Genomic DNA, 12,763 nt, shown 5'->3' with positions numbered 1-12,763 from the left:
AAAGATGTCCTCTCATTCCCTTCCATCCCTGCATTTTCAAATGCAATTTTATTGATTGTGATGGTAAGTGGGATTGACGATGCAGGTTTTCTCCAGTCAAGAGGATATCACTGTCAATTCTGTAGGAGAAACGATAAGGCAGAAATGTATTTATAAAGATAAAGCAGAGCATTAATTACTTCCCCACTCAGCAAGTGGTTTAGAGTACTTTTCTTTGTTTTGCCAGGGCTGGGGGAAGTGCTATGTTTCACCTTCATCATTTTCTTCAGGCTCACTGAACAGTTTCGACTGCCTAGTAGAGAGTAACTTGGGGCTGTGATCAACACTTACATTTTCTGGGGCAGTAAGCTCAGTGCTCACAAGTGATGGGCATAGGTCTACATGGTACATGGACACTGCCCCTCTGTCCTTGCAGATAGAAGAGGAAGAGGAGAACACATTGGCACATGAGTTTGAGTAAGAGGACACAGTTGCAGAGGAACATGGGCTGGCAGAAGAGGATGCAGCGGCACAGCAGGAAGCAGCTTCTGCACAGTTTGAAGGTCCCATTGCAGAGGTTTTCTGATTGAACAGTTGTGCTACATGGGGTCTTTTGAGGTTGTGATGCAATCTCTCATGGACTCTTTGTTTAGTGTCCAGCCTCGTGTAATGCAAATCAATCTGTACAATCATGTCATCCTGTTTAGAAAAAGAGAATAGGGTAAAATGATGAGACGCAACCAAAATGTAGTAGCTAATAGTAGAAAATGCATCAAGGAAAAGTCCATAACAATAGTCCTTATTAAAATTCTAAACTGCAAAGCTAGCCCTAGGAAATATATAAACATATTGTTAAAAAAAACACCCAGAAATAGACCGTTTTAAAATGAAACCATCCTAAGAACTGGGGGCAGATTTACAAGAACTGACGCATATCAGCATAGATGCGTTAGTTAATTTGCATTAAAAAAACCCTTGCACCACCATGAATGCCTCACATTTACAATGCGGCGTACCTTGGCGCAAGGATTGACAGATGCGTGCGCATCTGTTGGCGTAAAGACAACGCACTGCTGGAGTTGTGTCGCGAGCACGACACAACTCCAGCATTGCTCGGGAATGCCTATTCCTATTATGCTGTGTCACTCCTTAAGCCTGCTTCAAGCAGGCATAAGGTTTTGACGCAGTGGCGTAGTAGCAGTGACGCAGTGAAATCTTGTAGATTTTACTGCGTCACTATTACGAGGCTTTCTTACGCCAGACACCATGCATACATTATACTTCTTGCAGGTATAATATAGCGCAGGGCTTTATAAAGTGCGCCTCTCCCTAGATGTGTCACATTGTAAATGTGATGCAACGTAGCACATAGTTTACGATGCTGCTGCATCACAAAAATGTAAATCTGCCTCTGGGTATCTCCTCTATTTGCTATACAGACAAGAGTGCTTATGTCATCCCTGGCAGTTTGCTAAAAAAGTTAACATTTTAGAGAAGTTTATCTTTAGTCTAAATGAATATATTACAAATTGTGGGTAAATACCCTAGCTGGAGAATTATTTTCATAGTTCGGTACCTTTTCATTCTCTAGCAAGGTGATAGTCCCTAGATTCATAACCTTAAATAAAATCCACAGTGTGTAAGATCAATGCTCCTACTGAAATAGACTTGTGAGAGATGTCTGTCCTCTTTGTGTTTGGTATCAGGATTCTTAAATATAGTAGGTGAATGAATGGACTGATTCAAATAAAAGCCTGGAACTACCTTTATTAGAAAAAAAGGAAGAGTCCTTGCCACGATAAAAAAAGTGTTCCTCTCATGACAGGGCCTGAATTGTTAGAACTGTACTGGCATGCATCAATGTATGTATATGTGGTGGGTGCACAGAAACAAATAGGTTTCATGGAGACATGATACACATTTTCTGTAAGAAATCGTGCAAGTCTGTGTTAGCACATTAAAGTCAGTTCTATGGGTTTTGCAGATGCTTGACTAAATATTTTTGATTATACACTCTATTCATACCTTAGTCTTGGTATCGCAATGACTGTAACAGTACAACTACAATCGAGACTTTGTTTAAGTACATGCAGTTGTTTTTAGAGTTGACAGGTAAAGGAGTGTGTAGAACAGACATAATGTTTTGCTGGTTTGCTCTAAAATCAAACCTCCATAAGTGCCTCTGAGCTTTGAAAATCGTATAAATGCAATATCTTCACAAACACCAGTAATACTTAAAATTACCAATAAATGAAAGTTGAACCAAAATATCAATGTAAAAAAGCAACTCTTTCACCTGGCTATTACAATTGAGAATATGTCCACAGATCTATATTCATAGATTAGGAAAATCTGAAAGTATTCTAAACAGTTCTATGAATAATGCAACGTAAAATTACTGATTTTTAATAAAAAAGGAGGCCTACACCGTTGTTTTTATTAAAGAGACTGATACTATATCCAAATATTTAATGTGATTATATATATATATATATATATATATATATATATATCCATACTAATAATATAAAGAGAGAGCCCAAACCTTTGAGGCGGGTAATCTCAGGAACCACAGCACCAATCACAACACCCAATACAGTGTTGGAAAGGGCAGTTGCAGCAGAAGGACATAGGCTATACAGACGCCCACCATATACATTTAAAAGGTAAAAGAACCGTGCCAGCAAAGTAGTCCCTTGTGGGCGTGTTTGCGTTGTGCTGTGGGCGTGTGCTGTGGGCGTGTGCTGTGGGCGTGACAAACACTGGGGGCGTGTGGTACGTTCCACCCTTCATGCCATGTCTCATATTTTGTGCTAATCCCACCCTGCTCCCTTTAAATACCCCTGCACCCCATGATCATAGCCCACCCTTACTCCTTAAAATACCCCAACACCCTTAAACACTAACCCATCTTAACCCTATAAATATACCCTGTACCCCAAAACCCAAACCTATTCCTAAACCCTAAAAACACCCCTATACCCCAAAACCCAAACCTAGCCCTGAACCCTATAAATACCCTGTACCTCAAAACCCAAACCTACCCCTGAACCCTACAAATATCCCTGTACCCCCAAACCCAAACCTAGCCCTGAACCCTAAAAATACCACTGTGCTCCAAAACCCAAACCTACCCCTGAACCCTAAAATACCCCTGTACCCCAAAACACAAACCTAGCCCTGAACCCTTAAAATACCCCTGTACCCCAAAACCCAAACCTACCCCATAACCCTAAAAATACCCCTGTACCCCAAAACCCAAACCTAGCCCTGAACCCTATAAATACCCCTGTACCTCAAAACCCAAACCTACCCCTGAACCCTAAAAATACCCCTGTACCCCAAAACCCAACCCTACCCCTAAACCCTAAAAATACAACTGTACCCCAAAACCCAAACCAACCCCTGAACCCTACAATGCCCCCTGTACCCCAAAACACAAACCTAGCCCTGAACCCTTAAAATACCCCTATACCCCAAAACCCAAACCTACCCCTGAACCCCAAAAATACCCCTGTACCCCAAAACACAAACCTAGCCCTGAACCCTCAAAATACCCCTGTACCCCAAAACCCAAACCTACCCCTGAACCCTAAAAATACCCCTGTACCCCAAAACCCAAACCTATCCCTGAACCCTAAAAATGCCCCTGTCCCCCAAAACCCAAACCTACCCATGAACCCTAAAATACCTCTGTACCCCAAACCCCAAACCTAGCCCTGAACCCTAAAAATACCCCTATACCCCAAAACCCAAACCTACCCCTGAACCCTAAAAATACCCCTATACCCTAAAACCCAAAACTATATCTGAACCCTTAAAATACCCCTGTACCCCAAAACCCAAACCTAGCCCTGAACCCTAAAAATACCCCTATACTCCAAAACCCAAACCTAGCCCTGAACCCTTAAAATATCCCTGTACCCCAAAACCCAAACCTACTCCTGAACCCTAAAAATACCCCTATACCCCAAAACCGAAACCTAGCCCTGAACCCTAAAAATACCCCTGTACCCCAAAACCCATACCTATCCCTAAACCCTAAAACTATCCCTGTACCCCATAACCCAAAACTATATCTGAACCCTTAAAATACCCAAACACCTCAAAACATATACCTAAGTACCCCAAAAACATATACCCCTATACCCATACTTACCTTATCCAAACATTAAAAAAAACATGCTTTTACCATTCATGCATTTACAACGAATTTCGTTGTAAATGTATGCGTAGTAAAAGCAAATAAAATGTAATGCCATGCGTTATAAAGGCATTGCGGAGTCATGGTACTTTCGTAATGAAAGTATGCGGAGTGATGGTATGCGGAAAGAAAGTTGCGGAATAATCGGTGTTTACCCTCCCCTGGTAAGTACATTGGTGGCACGGCAGCCCACATCTCCAGCAACATACTCATATTTTTTCACCACCCATTTGAAAAATGCACAGGTCTCTCTCATTAATGGCCAGCACCAACATACACTTTTAGACACACCTCCACCCACAAGTTCTAGAATTGCGAACTTTAGAGCTGGGGAGCTGTGGTGGTGTGGGGCCGCGGCCAGGGCAACTGACTCTGGAATCTGGGGATCACGGTTCGATCCCCGGCACTGGCGGCAGATTAGCCCAGCACTATGTGACTCTGGGCAATAGCTTGCTTAATCTTCCTGACGGCCCCCAGCGCCTAGAGACCCTTGCGGGTGATTGTGCGCTTTACAAATGTGGATTATTATTATTACGTTCGAATCTCGGCATCAGCTCAACATCCTGTGATTCCAGGCAAATCGCTTTGTCTCCCCGTGCCTACCACAAATGAATGTGTTCTTCTGTAATGTAAATTGTGCTCATGCCATGTTGTCGAGTTTGCGCTATATAATATTGCAAAGAAATCTAAAGTAGGGAAACTCGAGTTCACACACTACTGAAGGCGCACTCTTAAGTAAATCAGCAGTGCACTGTGAATCGGAGCGTTTCACAGGCCTGTCACAGATAAGAAATGCTATCAAAACGAAATCCTAAACAACAATATACTACTGCCGGCAGCAATTCATACCCGGACAACGTCGGCACGGGCTGCTATCAACAATGAAATCATAAACCAAGGACTTATAGAAATTGAAGACTCACTGTATCTATTAAGCGAGAAGTCCTTACAAGATTTCAGCCTGCCGCCAGCGGTCCGAACTAATCTAACTGGATACCACAATATCGCTACCGCACACAATATTCCAGAGCTAAATAACTACCTTGCTCAACACTTGCCTAACTTAGTTCCCGAACAACAACTCGCCTACAACACCATAGTTGATAGTGTTGAAAAGAAGCAAGGCAAACTATGGTTCATAGACGCCCCCGGTGGCACAGGAAAGACTTACCTAATCAACCTCATACTTGCCAAAGTTCGATCTTCTGGGAATTTGGCTCCAGCTGTTGCTTCATCTGGAATAGCTGCCACTTTGCTAACAGCTGGGAAAACAGCACATTCTACCTTTGAACTGCTTCTAACAGTTTCCCTTGAAAGGGATTCAATATGCTCTATTGGGAAAAACGGACCTTTGGGGACACTGCTTCAAAATGTGTCTCTTATTATGTGGGACGAATGTACAATGATACTAAAACCATTGCTGCCTAGCCTTTTTTTACCCGGACAACGTCGGGGCGGGCCGCTAGTATATATATATATATATATATCTTATGCATGAGAAGTCCTTGCCTAATATGCTTGCCAGACAGGCAAACATTCACAGTGTTAAAATACTCCATGCAAGATGCAATTATTGTGTCAAGAAAGTCCCCTTTTTTAAAAAAAAGCTGCCTTTTTGTATTCTCTGGCACATGGCGGAAGAGGATAAAGGATCAGAAATGTGTGCTAGTGAATGTAAGATGAGGCACAGCTCCAAACCTTGGCACAAAAAGTAATTAACTTTAAGTACTGAACGCTTTATTTACTCTTTTTAATGTACACTCTTAACTGTGGATTACTTAACTTCTTATATCTCACCTTATGAGTTCCTCGGTGTCAAGCTGGACCTGTAACTTGATAGTAGCAGTAGCTCCTGCACACTAGCATGTGGCGCCCTGAACTCCTCTGAGACCTTGTTCTGTCTCCTAAAGTGAGGGCATGGATAAGTATAAGACGCCACCCTGGCGCGATTATGCCACTCTATCTATGAAATCGTCCATCCCCTCAAAAGAGGTTAATCGGTGGCAAAATGGAAGAACAATAGTAAGTGAGATCTAATTTCGAACCTTTTTAGAAGCCAAAAAGTCAATTTACACAATGAAGTGGAGAGCGAAGAGGAGTCTACGGTTCGCAAGATTATCCACCAGAAAGGGCATTAGCGGGGGCACTAGAGTGCACATGGCAAGATGGCCGCACCCTAGTGTAGCTCTGCCTGGCTGAGCCAACATCCGCCTGTGGGCTACGTTGTGTTGCCCTTCTGCCTGGTTTTAGAGCACTGAGGGACACATTGGATAAGCCCAATACGAGAAATCCTGCTGCTGCTGCACTGGTGAGCGCTCGCAAACATGGAGACCGCCACGCGGCCCTGAGGCGCGACTCATCCTCCGGAACCCTTCACGAGTGAGCAGAGAGAAGGCAGAATTAGCTGCGGGTCGCAGTTCAGCGAGTAGAGTGGGTCTGCCTCGTCGCCTCTGGAGCCGGTGCTCACTCTCTGCAGAGGTCGAGGCCACAAGAGCACCAGGCGCCGGCTGTGAGGGCGAGCGGCCCTGAAGCACAAGTTACTTACCTTCTGTAACGATATATCTGTAAGAAACAGTAATTAGTGTTAGATTCCTTACCTTAGAATATCCCCAGGCGTCAGACTGGATCCGGAAAGTTTTGCGTAGCAGTACCCTTACGCGTTGGTAGGCGTCGTCTGCGGCTCTGCGTCCGTCGTCGGCGTCGTGATCGCCGGGATGACGTCGTCGGACACTGAGACGCCTCCCTCGTGTGCGGACGTCAGTTCTTGTACATAGCTTTCCGCGCCAGGAACGCAGAGCCATGTCAGAGACCGACACTGGTGCCATGAAACTAGGGCCCTTATAGGGAGATACCTTAACCCTAGATATCGGTTCGCAGAATGGGGAGGATGGGTGGGGCGGTAAGGAATCTACCACTAACTACTGTTTCTTACAGATATATCGTTACAAGGTAAGTAACTTGTGCATCTGAAAGAAACAGGTTAGTGTTAGATTCCTTACCTTAGAATAGATACCCCAGCAATACCAACCCCGGTGGTGGGTCTGCGAACCAAGATCACACCAGAAAGTCCTGGAGAATGGAATGGACGAAAAAGACATCTCTCTGGACTTGGCTGTCTAGGCAGTAGTGTCTAGCAAACGTGTGAAGCGAGGCCCACGTAGCTGCCTGACAGATGTCCTGCTAGGAGACTCCCCATCCCAGGGCAGTAGTGCCCCGAGTGGACTGGGCGGGTAGCCCCACAGGAGGCTGTTTTTTTGGCCAAAGAGTAAGAGGCCTTGATGCACAAATAGACCAACCGAGAGATGGTCCATTTGTGCACCGCCGTCCCTTCTTAGCGCCCACGTAACCAACAAAGAGCTGGTCGTCCACCCGGAACTGGTGTGTGCGGTCTAGATAAAAGGAGAGCACACGTTTTGGGTCCAGACGGTGGAGCCTCTCTTCCTCTTTCGAGGGATGCGCAGCCGGAAAGAGGGTGGGCAAGGTGATGGACTGCCCGATATGAAAGGCTGTAACCACCTTGGGCAGGAAAGAAGGATGAGCTCTCAAGACAACTTTGTCCGGATGGACAGAGAGGAAAGGAGGTTTAGAAGATAGAGCCTGGAGCTCACTCACTCTCCTGGCAGAGGTGATGGCAACCATGAAAGCAGTCTTAAGAGTCAGAAGACGAAGAGGCCAATTGTGAAGTGGCTCGAAAGGAGCGCACATCAAATAGGTTATAACAAGGTTCAAGTCCCATTGAGGTATCACAAAAGGAACAGGAGGAAACATGTGAGTGATGCCTTTCAAGAATCTATTTACAATAGGGGACTTGAAAAGAGAAGGCTGATCAGGAAGCCTCAAGGAAGCTGAAATGGGGACCGTCCCCTGCTGCTGCGACAGAAGTCCTCCTGAAGAGGCAGACGAATTGGGGGATCGACTGACATGCTGAGTAGCTCGGGATACCAGTATCTTCGTGCCCAGTCCGGGGCCACAAGGATGACTTGGGCCCGGTTGCGACGGATCTTCTTCAGCACTCTGGGCAGAAGTGGTATAGGCGGAAAGGCGTACAACAGACAGCAGCTCCACTCGCGACAAAAAGCGTCTCCGAGCGAGCGCCGCCTTGGAAATTCCAACGAACAGAACTTTTCGATTCCTATAGGCCTCTCTCAATTATCACTATGGATGCCAAGGTATTGGCAAAGATGACAGCCAATAGGCTTCAGCCGCTGGTACCACTCCTGGTCCTCCCAGACCAATCGGGCTTCATGACAGCCAGATCTACCATGCACAACTTGCTTACGGTGTTCTCCACACTGCATTACTTTGACCCTGACTTCCAGGCAGTGGCTGTGCTACTAGATGCAGCAAAGGCATTCGATTCTCTTCAGTGGGACTATATGTTCACTGTCTTAACTAGGATTGGCCTTCCTCAGTTCTTTCTTCAATTGATTAAGGTGCTGTAGACGGAGCCTCTAGGTAGGGTACGCGTAAATGGGTGGGTGTCATCGGCTTTTCCCACAGAAAAAGGCACGCGCCAGGGTTGCCCCTTGTCGCCAATGCTTTTCACGCTGGTGCCTTTGGTCTGTAATCTCTGTCAGCGGCATGCGGCGGCTGCATTGCGCTTCCGGCAGCGACCACTTGTGGTTTAACTTTACGCTGATGACATGGTATTGTATGTGCGGGAGCCTGCCACTTTCCTACCGGAACTGCTCCGGGAGTATGCCAAGTTTGAGAGATATTCTGGCCTGGGAATTAAATGGGCGAAGTCAACAGTGTTCCCGCTAAAGGCTGGTATACTGGAGGTAGAGATTGACTTCCCCCATACATTGCCTCATGATCCGTTGAAGTACTTGGGTATATGGTTACACAGCAATCCGGATCGGGTTATCTCTGAGAACTATGGCCGAGTTATCACGCGGATCACTGAGCAGACGGAGCGGTGGGCTTGCTTGCCTCTTTCACTTGCCGATCGAATTGCTGTTATTAAAATGGCTATCCTGCCCAATCTGCTATATCTCTTTGTAAACATCCTGATTAAGCTGAACATTGTGCTGGTTAAGACACTTTAGTCGGCATTGCTCACATTCGTATGGGGTGGTAAGAAGCCCAGATGCAGTTGGGATGTCTTGGTGTAGCCATTCGACCGTGGCGGTTTTGAGGCTCCTGACTTGCGGTTGTACTACCTTTGTGCGCAGGTGCAATTTGCGCACTATTGGCACTTTCCGCAGCGGTTTCAGCCTCATTCTGCGATAGAGCCCGATGTTGTTCTCCCATTACTGCTGCAGGCGGCAACCCTTTCGGGGGGATGGGTGGTCCCAGAACCGAAATCAACCCTGTCCAGTGCACTGCATGGGCCTGGAGGGCTCTAGCCAAAAGGTCTCAGTTTGCCTATCTATATTCCCGGGAAACACCCATTACAGCGATGTCAATACATCGCGGTGCTATCGCACCGCGACTTTTACACCGCATGACCCTTGACATCGCAGGCTTTTACTACAGAAGCTGTGAGTCACTGGCTGCGCACATCGATATCTCGGTAGCGCCGGAGAAACCTGCACTATAGGAGCTGGCGGCTGTCGGAATCACTCCGATGGGGGACCTGTATTAACAGGGCCAGTTTCTGTCGCTGCAGGACCTGCTGGGGGGTTAGAGTCATGGCTTTATGTTAGGGTTTATATATGTTAGAGTGCGGCAAGCAGTTAGGGCGATCTGCCCAACATATCCGAAGGAACCTAAAACTTTGCTGGTGCTGCAGGCGGTGCTGGCCGGAGCAGAGAGAAAGGGCCTAAACACCAGGCTCTATGATGCCTCGCTGCAGTAGAGGAAGCCAGGGCAACACCCCTCTTATCTTAGATTGAGTGCAGCTCTGGGGTCCGCACTAGCGCTTGAACAATGGCAGTTATGCTGTGCGCCAACTGGGCGCCTCACACTGAACTGTAACCTTCGCATGATCCACTTTAAGTTTTTGCACCAACTATAGTATACTCCACTGCAACTTTGTAGGTTTGGTCTGCAGGAAACAGCTAATTGCATGAGGTGTGGGCAGGCAGATGCAGATTGTCTGCATCTGGCCTGGATGTGTGCTGGTATATTTGGATTTTGGTCCCGGGTGGTGAGCGTGCTTAATGATATTGTGCTGGATCCTGAGCACTGTGATCCGGAAGTATGCCTCCTAGGTAGCGTGAAGAGTCTAAAGCCCTGCAACCGGCGCATTGTTGAGTTCTGGACCTTGCTGTAGCGCAGAATTGGGGGGCAAAAACTACCCCCACTGTCAAAAAATGAATCCGTGATTTGCTGTATTACAGTGACCAGCTGGGGGCCTATGCGGAGGAGCTACCCGAGGCTTCGCCCCCCAACGATTTTTGGGCCCCGCCATCCTCACCTGTGATAATTTGATTGATCACATGCTGCTCTGTGCTTGGACGTTGATAGCCTGACATTGGAACTCCATCCTTTGCTTTTGTTCATAATGTACTACTCAAATGTGTCTGTGATGCTCAGGATCCACCAACTGACCAATGTAACGTTATTTGATATGCCAGGGGTCTGGGCAATGTGGGTTACAGTTTTTTTTCGATTGTGTCTCCCTGTACTTTACCATGCTTATCAAAAACTTAATAAACACAATAAAAAAAGAAAGGGCCTTAGATAGTTATTATGATGGATTCTTCTACCCGGAAATTCCTCAACTTTTGAATAGATACCAAAGCAGTACTGCCCAAATGGTTGAAGGTTGGGGAATGGACTTACACCAGGAAGTCCTACTGGACCGAGGTGGCAGAATGGACCACCGTGTGGACTTCCTTGTTGAGACAATAATGCATGTTGAAGGTGTTTACGGACATCCGTATAGCAGCCTACCTCAACACTACATCCCCTCACGCCAGGGCCGTTGTAGCAGCTTGGCTCGGGGGGGATGGGCTGAAATCCCTCAGGAGGATCTCTTTGGCCAGGTCAATGCCCTATGTGGGCATGGTTTGCTTCTTGATCACTTTTAGCTGCTTAGCAAAGTCAATAAAAAGCGGGGTATCTACTCAGTGTTCATTCCTGCACTCCATTAAAAAAAAAAAAGAGCTCTTTGAGGACAGAGTCCATGAAGCCTCTCCGCCTTCAAGGGGCGAGGCGGCGTGAAAAAAATCAGGGAGAGTGATGAACTGTACCACAAGAATGGAAGCACCACTTTCAGCAAAATGGATGAATAACTTTGAAGCACCAATTTATCTGGGCGAAAAGGGGGTGTATGGAGGTTGCATTCACAGTACCTGTAGCTTCCTGAAATAGCACACAGAAGTAAATGCAATAAGTAATACCTCCTTGATGGTCAGAAATCTCAGGGATCAACGGTGCATGGTATTTAATGGTGTTCACATAAAAAATGCAAGGCCTGAATTAAAATCCCATGAGGCAAAAAGGAGGGTTCAGGGAAAAACGTATGCAAGATCCTTCAAAAAAACATCACAACTGGTGACTTGAATAATGAAGATTGATCCGGCATCCTAAAAAGGCAAACAAATAACCTTCAATAGTTGGGCCACAGGTAAAACAAATAACAAAACGGCTACCAGTGTAGCCTGCAGAGGATTAGGTTGGCGATCTCTGCACCAGGTCACACATTTCACAAGACAACTGTAACACACAGATTTGGTAGAGGGGAACCCGAAGGTTGAAGAGGTGCCTTTGCTTCATTTGGAGCCAAAGGTCCCTGATCACCACATCTCCCAGATACCGGCCTCAATTCGAAGACAATGCATCCATTGCTACAGTGTGCTGTGGTGGGGGAGGGGGTTGCACAGCAGATTGGTGTCTGACAGTTACCAGTGAATTGTCAACTTTGCCGCCTCCAAAATGTGGATGTCATCCAAGGCGGCCCCAGTGCTGAGTCCACTGCAGATGGACTTTTCCACAGCAAGGCCCTCATGTGCCAACATGCACATGGGACAAGCAGGATACAATATGTCAAGAAGCCCCCGAACCTGCCTCACTGGAAAACAGGGGTGAGCCAAAACATTGGGATCCTAACCTGAATGTCCCAGACATGCAGCAGGTGTGAAAATACCTTGAACACCGTATTCAGGATGACTCCTGTAAGAAAGTGGGCTATTAGCTGGGAAGGTTGAAAGCCCTTCCCAAGTAATAAGTCAGCAAGCAGCCATATTTTTAAGCTGGGGGCTGTGAAGGAGCCCAAGAGCCACCATGACTGTGAAGAGCCGGCGCAGGAGTCAGCTGCTCCATTCTTTTTCCTGCCCGTAGACCACCTGGGCAGGAACTTGAGGCTAGGTGCAGGCTATGTGCAGGCCCCGCAAACACTAGAGACCGTGCTTGGTGTTCCTTTCACCTCTGCATTGGTCCCCAGGGACACCAAGGACATTCCATAAAAATATGAAAGAAGATACCATCTGCTTCCAAGTATTTTCTGTCGAGCTGCAGCCAGCCCATCTTCAGCAGCCAGTCCTGAAAGTATGGGAAAACACGTATTGCTGACATGCAGAGATGGGCTAAGACCCTCACCATCAACATTTGAGAGACAGAGGAGAGGCTAAAAGGGTGAAGCAGTAAATTGGTAATGCCCCGTCTCACCATGAACTGCAGGAAGCACCTCCG

General features: G+C 46.6%; 1 protein-coding gene across 7 annotated transcripts in view; it reads right to left on the bottom strand.

Moving 5' to 3' along the window:
* Positions 1 to 208: 208 nt before the first annotated feature.
* Positions 209 to 12,763, bottom strand: part of LOC147729139 (mucosa-associated lymphoid tissue lymphoma translocation protein 1-like) — a 1,401,591-nt gene continuing 1,389,036 nt past the window's right edge. For all 7 annotated transcript variants that reach the window (XM_086959432.1, XM_086959437.1, XM_086959431.1 and 4 more), the window contains one exon: positions 209 to 678. In XM_086959432.1, the coding sequence (XP_086815558.1) occupies positions 241 to 678 (438 nt within the window). In that variant the 3' untranslated portion in view covers positions 209 to 240. The remainder of the gene's footprint in view (positions 679 to 12,763) is intronic.

Source organism: Lissotriton vulgaris, chromosome 2_2 (assembly GCF_964263255.1).
Source record: "Lissotriton vulgaris chromosome 2_2, aLisVul1.2, whole genome shotgun sequence".
NCBI lineage: Eukaryota > Metazoa > Chordata > Amphibia > Caudata > Salamandridae > Lissotriton > Lissotriton vulgaris.
Note: the sequence above shows the minus strand (reverse complement) of the source record. Positions and strands in the feature narration are given on the sequence as shown.